This window comes from Mchenga conophoros, linkage group LG22 (genome assembly GCF_057382185.1).
Source record: "Mchenga conophoros isolate Kocher_MC1m ecotype Shallow Benthic linkage group LG22, M_conophoros_male_GT1.1, whole genome shotgun sequence".
NCBI lineage: Eukaryota > Metazoa > Chordata > Actinopteri > Cichliformes > Cichlidae > Mchenga > Mchenga conophoros.
In genome coordinates, this window is record NC_140546.1 from 26,423,555 (window position 1) to 26,438,034 (window position 14,480).

At 40.5% G+C, this 14,480-nt stretch overlaps 3 protein-coding genes across 12 annotated transcripts in view; all 3 read right to left on the reverse strand.

Annotated features, from left to right (window-relative positions):
* Window positions 1-1,447: 1,447 nt before the first annotated feature.
* Window positions 1,448-7,608, reverse strand: LOC146549581 (glutathione S-transferase A-like). Its single transcript, XM_085263008.1, has 6 exons — window positions 7,324-7,608; window positions 6,272-6,337; window positions 6,069-6,174; window positions 5,303-5,421; window positions 5,130-5,218; window positions 1,448-5,026 (listed from the first exon to the last, which is right to left on the reverse strand). Exons 1-6 carry the CDS (start codon window positions 7,489-7,491, stop codon window positions 4,882-4,884), a joined length of 693 nt encoding a protein of 230 aa, XP_085119134.1. The 5' UTR covers window positions 7,492-7,608; the 3' UTR covers window positions 1,448-4,881.
* Window positions 7,609-8,482: 874 nt separating this feature from the next.
* Window positions 8,483-10,513, reverse strand: LOC146549582 (glutathione S-transferase A-like). The gene is made up of 6 exons (XM_085263012.1): window positions 10,246-10,513; window positions 9,801-9,866; window positions 9,592-9,697; window positions 9,382-9,500; window positions 9,209-9,294; window positions 8,483-9,128 (listed from the first exon to the last, which is right to left on the reverse strand). The coding sequence occupies exons 1-6, from the start codon at window positions 10,411-10,413 to the stop codon at window positions 8,996-8,998; spliced, it is 678 nt and encodes a 225-aa protein (XP_085119138.1). The 5' UTR covers window positions 10,414-10,513; the 3' UTR covers window positions 8,483-8,995.
* Window positions 10,514-10,632: 119 nt separating this feature from the next.
* fhod3a (formin homology 2 domain containing 3a) overlaps window positions 10,633-14,480 on the reverse strand; it is a 69,439-nt gene continuing 65,591 nt past the window's right edge. For all 10 annotated transcript variants that reach the window (XM_085262999.1, XM_085263007.1, XM_085263002.1 and 7 more), the window contains 3 exons: window positions 14,092-14,299; window positions 13,843-14,007; window positions 10,633-12,375 (listed from right to left, as the gene is read on the reverse strand). In XM_085262999.1, coding sequence (XP_085119125.1) covers window positions 12,293-12,375; window positions 13,843-14,007; window positions 14,092-14,299 — 456 coding nt within the window. In that variant the 3' untranslated portion in view covers window positions 10,633-12,292. The remainder of the gene's footprint in view (window positions 12,376-13,842; window positions 14,008-14,091; window positions 14,300-14,480) is intronic.

The following is a 14,480-nucleotide window of genomic DNA, read 5'->3' on the forward strand; positions in this document are numbered from 1 at the left end:
TGTAAGCACTTACAAAGCTACTTTGTAAGATACTATAGCTCCCTCTTAAAGTTGTCAGTAAAACCTTCTTCCCAGGATTGCTTTTTTGTAACTCTCTCAGCTAACAAGCTCAAATAGGTTCATGCTGAGACATGAGATGGAAAAATTCCTTAATTTTATGTATTGATTACATGTTTTAACAATATCACTCTAGTAATTGAAATATCACTTTTGTGTCATTTAGTTAATTGGAACCCCAATTTGTTTATGCAAAAATATGAATAATCACTGCTGCAGATTAAAAGGAATATTTATATGGTTTAAAGGTTCTAAATCAAAGAAACCATTGCCTCAAGTTATTATAAGAGAAAACCCCGAAAATTAGAGAATCCCCTGTGAGCAAGCACTTGGCGACAGTGGGAAGGAAAAACTCTTAACAGAAAGAAACCTCAGACAGAACCAGGCTCAGGGAGGGCTTCAGCCATCTGCCGTGGCTGGTTGGGATGTCTCTTTCACAACTGAGGAATGATGATGTAAATTTGGTTTCTTATTTGGAATTGTTCTTTTGCAGCAAAGGTGCCAAACAGTTAAATTCTTTACACTCAGGAGCATAAATAGTTTGCTGTTTAAGAAAGCTGCTGATCTCAGACTGTTTTTAACACTGAATGTAGTCAGCTGCATGAAGCTGCATGAAGAGGGCATGAGACAACATTAACAAAAAAAGTAACAGACAAAAGATCTTCATTTGTATGCTGAACCAAAAACTTTAATCTGGAATTATTTAACACTGTGTTAACATTGCTAATGTTGTGTTAGCAGCCATGAAGTAATTAAGACTCATTCATACAAGACTAACCAGAGAGGATCATTTCAAATTGAAATATATAACATGATACAGGACTGAATATAACATCATTGTGTAAAAGTCCAGAGCCTTTGAGGTTCTAACATTGCACAAAGCAAAGATCACAATCATGAAGTCCAGGGGTTGTTCATCTTCTGGGGTGGAGCTGTAAAGATTTCCCTCTGAGGGAGCTGCTGGTGAAGATGGAGAGTCCTGCTTGTTCCCTGCGATGAGCTTACAGATGATGTTCCTGAAAGGACAGCTCAGCTGTGATGAAAGAGAGAAAGTTTCTCCAAACCTCTGAACCCCAGAATTCAGATCCATCCCTGTCCTGATGATCTCAATGTTTTTTTTCTACCAAGAGTAAATGTAGCTGTTTATAATAATGTGGACTCAGGGGGCCACCGTGTTGCATACCATCACAGGTTCAAAGCAAATACAGAAGGACACTTCTGTTATCACACTTTGTTTGCTTGTGTACCATCGATGTTGTTGGTGATAAGACATATTTGATATTTGACAAGCAACCCCCCCTCCATATTCAAATATGGTCACCCTCTATGTCAATATAAAATATTTAGACATTAGTATAATTACAGTGGTTTTCATTAAGAATAACTGATGGAAGGTTATCACAACATTTAATGTATAAGGCCAGTGAGTAAAAAGAACATTTACAACAGAAGAAATGTTCCCAGTTTTTTTTTTTTTCCTATTTTATATTGCCTATTACTGACTTCAAAGGTCTGTGGCTCGCCTTCAGCTATACCACGCACAACATGTACAGAGAAGGGGGTCACAGCTCCGGCAACGGATGAAATGTAGACAAAATGCTCAAAGAATTCTGAATTGAAATCATCATCATTGTCACTTTGTCTTCTGTGGTTTTCAGACTTTTGTGCATTCCTTCTTTTTAAGAATGTGCCAGACTGGATTTGGCCACTCGTAGTTTAACACAGGAAGTTCAGGAAAATGTCTGAAAAGCTCAGGAAATGGATCCAACAAAGAATAAAACATGAGGTGATGTTACGACCCGGCTCAAAGGAGGCAACAAAAAGAAAACAAAAAAAGAAAACAAAAAAAGATGAATACCAGAGTGTTAGTGAGAAGAGGTTTTTTTTTTTTCCTTAAAATGGAATGCCTGGTTGGCTAAAATGGCTGGTGCCACCAAGGCAAAGACAAGTGATCTCCCTAGAAGCTTGCCTCAGGTATGCTTTTATCCACACCTGACTAGGTGTGGCCAATTAGCACCAGCTGAAAACATTGAGATTAGGGGCTGCAGAGGGACGTAACACATCCTCCCTCAAAAGGGTTCCTCTAGGACCCCTAAATTTATTAAAAGCCCCTCTGAAGCCTTCAGGTCCTTGACCCACAAACCTGAAATAAAAGTAAAAGCTAACAGAAGCACAGTGTTCACATTATAGTTGGCATCTTTAAGCATGGATGCCCCTGCATGAGGATTTGAAGTTGCCACACTGAACACACAAAAAGGAACATGTGACCAACACAAAGGAGCACAACAGTCAAACCCAAAATGATTACCTGACCTGCTACAACACAAAACCAAAAGTAGCAACCAGAGATGGGCAGTAACGCGTTACTGTAATCAGATTACTTTTTTCAAGTAACGAGTAAAGGGATTACTATTGCAAAACGGTAATTAGATTACCGTTACTTTCCCGTAGGAACACTGCGTTACTAAAACTGATTTTTTGCGAGAATGTCTCACGACAGTGACGTAAGCGAGTGCGCCGTTAGTGACAACAGCTGTGTGCAGATCAACAATGGATCACATATCGATTGTGGGAGAGAGTATGAGCGTGCAGCGTTTAAAGCGTGGAAGTACTGACCTTACTTTGAGTTTGATTCCATAAAAAGTGACAAAAACATTAGCGTCCATCGTGCGTGGGAAGAAAACTTCTTTTTACAGCGAAAAAACCCCCTAAACTTCCAAGCAAGCACCGAGTGCGCAACGACGTAATGGGAAACTCACAGAGAAACTCGCGGATCCTTCCACTGACCGCTGCGGCACACCTGCACCAGGGTAAACCTCCGCCTACCTCAGTCCTGCTTTACAGGTGAAAATAGAGCAACAGGACCGCTGAGTCTTTGACTATTGATTTTCTGCTGTGTTTTACTTTCATCTATTTGAAAGAGTGAGTGTAAACACAAAAAATATTTTATTTTATGTGCTGGAATGTGCAGAAAATAGCTTTAAATATTAAACTAATTTATTCAAGTCAGAGAATGTTGCATATAATTAAATTTTTGCTTGATGCAAAAAGTTAAAAGATTAAAACTGATAAAACAAGTTAAAAAAAGATACTTTTCCATTTGATTACATTTTGTATGATGAATTATGCAGAAAAAGTAGAATTGGGCTGAAAGATCTATCGCTTTATCACCTATTCAGGTTGTAAATCATGTTTTTAAAAAGTAACTAAGTAATTAATTACTTTTGAAAATAAGTAATCAGTAAAGTAACGGGATTACTTTTTTGGGGAAGTAATCAGTAATTAGTTACTGATTACTTTTTTCAAGTAACTTGACCAACACTGGTAGCAACAAATAATCACAACCAATTGATCGGTTGTCTCCACCACACATACAAGTGGCCTCATACCACAACAAGTTACTTTAATCCACAAGGTTCAGTAAAGCAAGCATACTAGTGACCAACCACAAAATGGAGAGCTATGGCCACACAATGATCACATCAAGGGTGGCTCAGCACCCCACAGTGTTATTGCCATCACCTGGCCAACAACACTCACAAGTGATCCAACAAAAGTAGCTATATTCCCCACAACACTAAAGGTCACAGCACAAAACACTCACCTCATGAGGATCTCATTAGCATCCATCAACACTGACATTAGATGCACACACAGTGTACACACTACGCCAACTTAAAAATGCCCTACCTGCCTCAGCTGCAGACCATAATTAATGGTCTCAAACCTCTTGCCAAGTTTGGTGCCACTGGTTTACTATGTGCAACTCCCAGCCTAAAATGCTTTAAAAAAAATAAAATAAAAATAAAACTTTACCCGTCTAGTCTTCAGTGGTGCACCGGGCTCAAAGCAACTTTAAACGCAAACTCAAGGGTAGGCAGCAGACCGGGGTACAGTCTCCCACCAAACCCTGAAGCGTACCCCCACCCAGGATAACCACCAAACACAATAAACTAAAACAACAAAGCAAAATAACAAACAAGTGCTTTGATGGAAGGGCAGCACAGCCACCCAGCTGAAACACACTTACTAAAGGGACGTTGCTCAATCACAGTGAACACTTTCACTCACCCACTTAAAAGTAAAACAAACTGATATTTAGTCTCCACAAAAATGTTCAAACAATCCTGGACGAGCCCCCACTTATGTTACGACCCGGCTCAAAAGCCGCGACATATAAATTTTTTTTTAAAAAAAGATGAATACCAGAGTGTTAGTGAGAAGAGGGTTTTTTTTGTTTTTTTTCTTAAAATGGAATACCTGGTTGGCTAAAAAGGCTGGTGCCACCAAGGCAAAGACAAGTGATCTCCCTGGAAACTTGCCTCAGGTATGCTTTCATCCACACCTGACTAGGTGTGGCCAATAAGCACCATCTGAAAACATTGAGGAGATTAGAGGCTGCAGGGGGCCAACCGCCAATATAACTGTAAGAAAGAAAGAAGGCTGCAGAGGGATGTAACAGGTGACTTTGTATGTGTATTGCAAATAGAAGATTTTTGTTACAAATGTGCAAGTCTTGAATCAGTGCATGTCTACAAAGCTAACGCACTTTTTTTTAATTATCTGGAAAAAGATGCAAAGTTGTGGAAAGGATGCATTATTGAACTATGCAAAGTCATGGAAACACAAAGCATTTGAGCTAGCTTTGAGCAGGGAAAACTAGTTCTTTACTTTACGATAGTGTGACTGAGTTATTCTGCTATTAGACAAAGCTGAACATGTATGAGTAACCAGAAACTGTTGTTAGATATACACAGAATGCATAAGGGCAACAAAAGCTGCTCTGTCATTATGCAGCATCATGTTTACATCTGTGTATGAATATCAGATGTCTTTCAGTGCATCTTTCAGTTTATCTTCGTCTTTGGGGTTCTCCAACCAATGAGGAGGCCAGCTGGCTTTGACACTGGGTCTCTCCTTCAGCAGATTGTAGTACTCTCCCAGTTTAGGATAACGCTCTGGAGACAACCTACGAATCAGAATAAGGAGACTTTCAAGTCCCATGTCTACAGATCATCCTTCATTTTACTGATGAGACCACGTGGAAATGCAAACAGCCTCTGTGTGCTTACCCAAACCCAAAGAGTGCGCCAACTGTTGGAAAAACGACCACGTCTGCTAGCGTGAAAGATGGTCCTGCCAGGTAAGAGCCTGAGCCCAGCTTGAAAAAAATAAAATAAAAAATACAGTTGGAACAAATCAAAGCAGGCCGAGTCTGTCTGAGTTTGTGTGTTCATGCACATACCTTCTGCAGGTAACTCTCCCAGAGTTTGAGTTCAGTGACCAGAGCTTCTTTGTTCCTCTTCAGAGCCGACTCATGTCTCTCACCTTCAGGGACATACCACTCATAGTAGGCAACTGTAGCTGAAAAACAAAACATACGTAAAATATTAACGTTACAGATGCAAAATGTTACCACTAGATGTCAGATTGCAGACACAGAGCACCAGTGATGAACCTGCCAATTCTGCTAGTCTATGGCAAAAGCAAATCTGGCTCCATGGCGTCAGGCAGTGAGGACAGGGGCCACCCTCATGAAGTCAGTTTCTGATTGTTTAGTCAGACATTCATGCCAGTGTCCTGCTGGGGGTCATATTCAAGTTCTGGCAGTGTTCACCCTGTTCCTTCTTGCACAAAGAAGATGGGTTAAGGACCATCTACAGCCCTGTACAGGCCTCCTACAGCAACTTCCTGTCTCCTGGAATCTCCTCCATGCTCTTGAGATTGTGCTAGGAGACACAGCAAACCTTCTGTCAATGGTTCGTATCCTGGAGGAGTTGGAATACCTCTAGGGTCCAGGTATCGCCTCATGCTACCATCTGCTACTAAACTGACCAGATCAATATCCTACAAGTGTAACTGACTTTATGCAATACTCTGATTAAAAATGGTTCCTTTAAAATCTGAGATATGCATTTTGCAGCATTCCTAAGTTCCTTGAGAGAATTGAGGTTTAGATGAATAATTTATAAAAGGAGAAATCAGGATTTGAAAATACAGATAACACTTACTGAGTTTCTCGTAGAATGTGAGACCCTCAAACATGCGCTGGTACATCAGAGCTTGTTCTGCTGGGCCATCTGGGATCAGTTTGGTTCCCTGGGATTTAAACTGGCTCTGCAAGACATTAGGAAAAGACACACATTTAACTGGGGCACATTTTGTGATGTTGCATTCAGTGTGAGTGAATATTTTGTCAAAATGACGTTCTCACCTCCAGGTAAAAACAGGCTGCGTAAGATTCATTGATGACATTGTCTCCATGTTTGAAAGTGGGAATCTGAAAAAGAAATTATAATAGTGTCAGCAAGAAAACTGTCATTAGGTACTGTATAACAGGTTTTAATGCTAAGGCTACTGGGTGTTAATTAGGTTAACCGTTTGTATATCAAACAAATACAATTAAAAAAAGATTACTTATTTTAACAGAACTTTACTGGGATAAAATAACACTCTGCAGTGTTTCCCGTATTTATGGTTAAAGGCCAGTTTCCAGTCTGAGATTTGGAAAGTGTAAAGATGTAAATTAAACTGCTTATTTTACTACACTTAGTCAGCTGCAGGTTATATTCAAGAGCCCATATTCAACGATACAACCCCTCATTTCTACATTTTATTTAACACTGTCCTGCTTTTGTGCTGTTCCCTAATAAATTCAATAAGACGCATTTAAAGTCTGATGGAAATGTGCTAGTATATGCTAGTCAAGTTCAAACTGGTTATCTTAAAGCTTTAATATGCATTTAAACATTTTAAACTAGTCGGTTTTTATGATAAATGAAGACAGCTACACGGTGCATTTCTCGCCTCAGATGCTTTTATAAACACATTTCCGTTAACTTGTCTCTAACGTAAACGAGCCGCCATGTTGGTGCAGTTCGAAACACGGCTGCAAACTCGCGTGCTCATCTCTACAGCCCATATTTTTTCGAGCACGTGTCAGCTCCCGAGAAATGCTCATCCAATCAGGTGCAGCAGGGCGTGTCCTGAAGCGTCTTCCTTGAAGAAAAAAAATCTCCTTGAGTAAATGAATATACGCTAAATGAAACGTTCAGTTTTTATGATTTTGTAAAAGCATTAATCAGAGTTGACACTATTTGCCGCCGTTACTGCAACTCTTTATCCGTTAACCGTCCTGCAGAGCAACAGCGCAGATATCAGTGTTTATGACCGTGACGTTAACGTGAGGCTATTATATAATATTACGGTGCAAAGTCAAGTGTTTTGTTAGTTATACGGGGTGATTTGATAAAAGATCGTTTCTACCTGTCCCCTGGGGTTTATATCTAACACTTCTTTGGACTTGTGCTCCATTTTATCGAAGGACAGCAGTTTTTGGTTGTAGCCCTGCAGGTTCTTCTCCTCCAGAGCGATCATCACCCTCCAACAGGGACAAGAGCCGGTCGCCCACAGCAGAGTCATTGCCTTGGCCATGGCTTTAACTTGAGATTCACAGTTTGGACGGTCACTGAACTGGACGCACAAAGCAAATGCGCAGACGACAAACTCAACTTACTTTTCTTATGGTTTGTAGGAGGGGATGTCAAGCTTTTATAAGAGCGTGATTGCCATCTACTGGCTGGAAGAAAAAACTACAACTCAGTCATCTTCTATCAGTTTGCCTCCTTTATATTTTTGATAGTCACCACTGAATGATTTGTTGAAATAAATAAAATGAATTAATAAAAAAAAATAAAATATTTGTTTCTTTGTTTACCTTCTGCACTTTGTGTAGTCGATGACAAGATGTACATTGTACACATCCTCCTCCAAATATTCACATATGCCTCTATCCCAATACAATATAGTATTATATAGTATTTAAGCATAATTAGAAAGGTGACTGACCTGAAATAAATAAGCTGTTTTTATGAAGAATAACTGATGGAAGCTGTGTTAATATTTATTGCAAATTGCAACATTAAGTCATTTTATTTTTAAACAAATATATAAACAGCAAGCGTCAGCCTGAGTGATGTAAAAATAAAATAAGCCAGTAAAAGCAATAAAAAAAAAACACAATACACACAAATAACGAATGTTAAGACTCAGAGAAAAAGCCAAGGAATAAAAAATATGTTTTAAAAGACAGTGGTCAGGTCCTGATGTGAAGCAGCAAGCAGGTCCAAAGTTCCGAGTCAGCTACAGCAAAGGCCCGATCTGAGATATATGCAGAAGCATCTGGTCAGACGACCTCAGTGATATTTTGGGAGAGTGTGTAGTTAAAAGCTCAGGAAGGTAGAGACATGCTGATTTTAAAATCACTTCTCAAACACAACAAAGAAGCCAAAGCAGGGGGAATATGGTCTTATATGGTGACTGTCAAAACAACCCAAAACCAAAGCAGAGCCTCAGAACCTCAGTTTGTAGAAACTAGCTCTAACAACAGCTTTTATTTGTTTATCAAACATGAAGCTTTCACCTTTCGAGTAGGAGTGAGGGTCAGGAGGCCCGAATACTACCACTTGTGTTTTATGCTCATTCAGGTTCAAAATTCACTGCATTCATTTATTTATTTGAGAGGGAGATAGATCACTAAGTCATCAGCATAATAGTTAAATGAAATTCCATATTCTTTGACAATTGATCTTAATTGGAGCATATAAAGAGAACAAAGTCATCCTAGAAATGACCCTTCTAGGATCCTACATGTGAATGGAGGAGGTGACTCTGAAAGCCGCCCAACATGATGGAAAACTTTCTCCTCACACTACAAAAAGGTCATATTGCCACTCACTACATGGGAGAAGGACCCAAAACCAAAGTGCTCTAACAAAGCTTTATCTATAAGGTGATTTGTTGCTGCTGTGGTCAAGTTTTAAGAATAAAAAAAAATCTTGTGAAAAATTAAGAGTACAGTAAGCAAGCTGTTTAAATGTTTTTATTTCACAGACTTACAGGAATTCTCTAAAATGACAAAGGGAGGATTCTTTGTGTTTCAGAGGTCCTTCAGGATGTCATAACCCTGTGGACTGGCCACCCAGTGTGGGGGCCACGTGGTTTTAATGCTGGCTCTGTTCTTCAGCAGGCTGTAATATTTGGCCAATTTAGGATAACGCCCCACAGACAGCCTAAAGAGAAAACACATCATGTTACTGGAAAAAGGCGATTGGACTGCAGCTTCACACAAATCAACTGCTTAGCTACCCACCCGAAACGAAATGCACAAGCGATGCTTGGAAAGACGATCACATCGGCTAGGGAGAAGGCCCCTGCTAGGTATGAGCCAGCAGCCACCTAGATGGAGAAGTGAAAGACGCAGTACTGTCAACACAGTGTGTGAGTGCCTGCAAGTGTACACAAGTGTGTGCGTATTGTTCGTACATTCTCCAGGTAACCCTCCCACAGTTTGAGTTCAGCAGTCAGAGCCTCTTTGTTTCTCTTTACAGCAAAGTCGTGCCTCTCCTCTTCAGGGACGGAGCAGTCGTAGTAGATAACTGAATCTGAAGCAGAACGCACATTAATGTGTGACTGTTTTCATGGCTTCTGTCCCCTCTGTAACTCAGCGCTCAGACTTGTGCAAGTGTAACTTACTGAGTTTATCAGTGAGGGCAAGGCCCTCCATCATGTGTTGGTACATCGCGGCTTGGTCATCAGCACTGTCAGGAATCAGCTTGATGCCCTGAGACTTAAACTGATTCTGTTTCAACAGTGAGAAAACAATAATCAAAGCAGTGTACTAAAAGCTAAACAAATTATAAATACAATAAATTCAAGTAATCAATTAAAATATTGCCGTTTACCTCGAGGTATAAGCATGTTGCACAGGACTCATTCAGGATGATGTCTCCGTGCTTGAACGCGGGAAGCTGACAGAAAAAAATTGGCAGAAGACGTCAGGTTTTGAGGCTCATCATTGTGTAGTGCACCTTGTATCTGTGCTGTTAGTGCCTTTGAGAGCACGTTATTTAGGACGAATTAGCAGATGCCCCTGTTTGTGTGTTGTACCCATAGTTTGAAAAACAAGCTTACAGACACACCTGAACAGGGACTCTACAGACATCTTTTACATACAGTCTATGTGTTAGCTGCTCCCACATTGTGCCTTCATCTCTGTCAGTAAGAGACTGGTCTTCTATCCAGACGCTACCGCTGTTGATATGTGTTAAAATAACTATAATACTTTTTTTTTTTAAAGGCTGTTATGTCATGGTTGTACACTTTGCTGTGATCATTATGTGCACCTACCTGTCCTCTTGGGTTGACTTCCAAGACTTCCTGAGATTTGTGCTCTCCTTTCTCAAAGGACAGCAGTTTGCGTTTGTAACCCTGCAGCTTCTTCTCCTCCAGAGTGATCATAACACGCCAGCAGGGAGGTGATCCAGCCCCCCACAGCAGACTCATTAACTTTGCCATGGACGCAGGGACCAAAGACGCAGCGCTGAGCACTGATTAACAAAACCATGAATGAATGCAGAGCTGCACAAACTGGACAAACACCGTAAAGCGAGCAGCAGCAGCAGCAGCGCATTTTACGGCACCTGATTATTCCAAAGGTTATCAAGTAGAACCACACCACGTGGCTCACAATCACAGAGGTGAACGCTGGGGGAAGGAATGACACGCAGATCCAAGTTTGCACTCTATGGTTTTTATTTTATTGCAGAATGTGTATACACGGCATTTCAAGTGAAAGTGTTTATAAGAACGTTCAGCTCACTACATGGCATTCATGCAGTGGTGTTTCCCAGTTTCTTGCGTCTAGACTGTTCAAGTTGGTACGTGACAGAGTGTGACCACAGAGCTCAAATCAAACGTCCAGATAATGCTCCTCCCTCTGTTTCTCTCTCTCTCTCTTAGCAGGGAGCAACACATTTCTTCAATTCACAAAAAGAAAAAACAAGCCACAATTGATCCTTTGTCTCAGACTATAATACACGTTTCTACAGCAATTACAAAAATACACAATGTGAAATGCACTAAACATGCACACTGTAGAGTTTACAGTATTTAGGACCTGGCAGCTGACAAGGGCATTTACACATATCATGCAGAACTGTCTGCATGTTCCTCAAAATAGATTATTAAAATGTTTTTGTTTTGTTTTTTTAAAAAAAAGTCCATTTTTTTTTTCTTTTTACACTTTACAAACAGTTCCTCTGAGATAAAAACTATTTTTTGTGTTTTCAGTCGTTCATTTCAGCATGAGACTATTAAAGTGGACTTATTATGCTCTTCCTCGTTTTCTGGCAAATATGCACTGTTACACTGGCGTATGCAGTTTCAAGTAAGCGTGTCAGCATATATGCAGTAACCCCGTGAGCCACACACTTCAAAACTGAGCCTTTTTTCTTTCCTACTCATGGCACTGTATGATCGATGAGAGCAGATATCCCTAATACGATCAAATCTTTTGTTTTTAAGAGAAAGCCAATCAGAAAAGAGTTGGCTTAAAGGGCGGGGGGGGGAGTTAAAACGGCTTGTGTTAAGATTAAAGAAGATTCTTTTTAAACTAGCGGAGCCAAAAAACTAAAAATATGGAGTGGGAAATGAGCACAATGGGTCCACTTTAATGTTATTTAAGGTGCAAGACGTCAGAGCTTTGCAAATAAATACTGAAAAAAACAAAAAACAAACAAAACAGAGAAGATTTTCAACAGTAATACTCATGAGAACCATGCCTTAGGAAGTGAAATTTAGGACGTGAATACGTTAACGAAGAGAGAACGGAGGTACAGCATCGCCCCTTTGAAGTGAAAGGCACTCATCAGCTTGATAACCTTTCGCGTCCCTACAAAAGCACAGCCACGCTCATTACTTTTCAGATGTGTAGATGCTCTCACTGATAATCTTTGTTTTTTCTCCAGGGAACAAATTCAAATTCATCCTCAGCCTGGCAAACTTCACAACCAAAATTCACAGTTTAAACAAATGAAGAAAAAAAAAAAAAACCACAAACCCCAAAAACGGTGACGTCACAGCTGCTGACACTCACAAGCGAAAATCATCCCAGCATTCAAATCGTTTTCAGATAAATAAATAATTCAGTGTAGAGGCAGCGTCACTTGAATACATTTTCCTTTTCCTTGCCTAACTGAACAGAATCAGTCCTTATGAGAAGCATTCCCTCATGACCTCCACTGTTTCTTCTGGAAGGTGAAAATGTCGTAATGCCGCCTCTTCACTCAGAAACATCAGGCAGAAAGAGCCGCTGGGAAAAACCTAAAAGGACAAAGGCTGACAGAGATTTCACACAGACATCTGAAGCTGAGTTTTCATGGCGAGAGGTGGATGATCACATCTGTGGCTCTGGGGAATCAGTTAGCCCTAAAGCGAGAGCTTCTTCTGGCGTCAGGCCGTTTTTCAGCGTCCGCCTCACTGTGAAGAGAAGACGCGGAGAGTCACCGTGCAGTCGTGTGATGTTTTCATGTTCTCCAGTTCTGCACTACGTACTAACTGAATGCATGCTCCAGGATTTATAATATACTGTAATTAACCTGCTGAGACTTACATCTGCTCTGCATGGGGTTTATTACAATCCATATCTCGGCTTTGGTAACAATCAACAAATAACAGTCATATTTACTTGGTTTTAAACAGAGAAATTAATGGTGAACATGTAATTAAGAGGCCATAAATAACCATTAAACTTATGCAGTTGAGTGCTTACATTAGAAATCTATTTTTTGACGTGAATAGGTTTTTTGAAATTGCATGTTTAAACATGCAGATGAGCTCCTAGCCATCTAAATTACCACCTCGGTATTTGCAAAGAGATGTCTAAGTATGAGATAAAGCCAAATTTCACTTTGTTGACTAATAGAAAAAATAAACTGTTTACACACGGAGGATTCTGAATATTACGTTTTATGACTTTATTTCCTATCAATGTGCTGCTAGAAAAAAAAATCAGGATCTGAAAGGTTCCAACACACAGGACCTGAGCTGGAAAGTCTGGTATGTAAAAACTTATATGTAAAAGCTGCTGAAGTAATGATTTCTGGCTCAGAGTATGTGGAAAACATATCTTCTACTCTGAGCACATTTAATGGAGACATTGGAGAGAAACGTGTATATTTGGCATGCAGAGTGGAGCAGCTGGGGGTTTATGAGAGCCTTTGACTCAAGCATGGGTTAGACTCCTTGATCCGAATGAGCGAATGAAATATACTCTCATTAAATATGCAACAACTTTCTGAAATTTCCAACAAATAAAATACTAAAATATACATCTAAGCAGACATTTACTAGTATGAAATAAAACATGTTTGGGAAGCAAAAAATAACTATATACGTGTGTGTGTGTGTGTGTGAAAACTCGGTTTCATGTTAGACCCACCAGGCACCAGGTAGGTAATGTTTGGTTTTAGAAAGATAAGACAGATAAAACACCATGCTTGTGGTTTCAGCAGCAGGACTTTAATAACCACAGTGTGTCATTTAAGGATCTGTATAGAGTCCATCTTTTATATACAGTCTACAAACTGTACTCTACCTCATGTAGAAACAATTATGTTTTTGCCTGTAGTGACTTTAAGGTGCTTAATTTCCCTTCGCTTTCAGCTACTCTGATTGCTGTATTTAGCTTTATATTTATATGAAAGCAGTGTCATGATTTTGAAGTGTTTTTTTTTTCTTTTTTGAAAAATCTCAAACTATATTTCACATATTTTTTCTTATGCTTGTTTCCTGATGTCTTCTTGGAGGTGTTACTCATCATCCACGGTGCAGTCAGTTTCTTAGATTAGATACATTTTCATGGTCATGCTTTCAGTTTGAAAACCTGATATATTCAGAACTTAAATTAGCGTGACATGTGCAGTTGGGACAGAGGTGAGCTCGTACATGACTTGCGGTTGGCCCTGGATCTCCTCCTCTCTCTGGGCTGGGTTCTGGTTCCTGGACCCTGAGTGGCTGACCTCACTATGCGCTCCATGATTTCGTCTGCAGCATCATCTCCACAGATCTGAGGGTCCTCCACAGGCGGAGTCCATGCCTGCATGCTGCGTCCTGCATAAACAGGTGAGAAAATCTTTAGTAGGGAAATCCTTTCGAGTGACCCAACTCCAGAAATCTTCTTTCTCCCTTCCCCACCTCCTCGTCCAGGCCGTGACCTGGTCCGTGTCCGCAGTCCCGGCACGCCGCTGCCCTCCTTGTCACTGCCACTGAGGCTGGTTCTCAGCACCGCTTTCATGTGCTCGTGCTCTGCAGCATCCTCGGCATGCTCCAAACCCTGAGGCTGCTCAATTTCCTGACCCCCACTGGGGGCGCTGTTGTTGCTCCCTGCGCTACTCCGACCACACTGTTGGAGCGAGACGGAATCAAAGAGGATCAGAATTTAGCAGCTGAGTATTCTGAACTTTAACACGGCAAAGTGGAAGCACCAAGAAAAACATCCAACTGCAAACAGTACAGTGCCTGGTGCCTTTGACGTATCGTTTAGTCGTTTAGATGCAGTTAGTGGATTCATGCACACAAACACA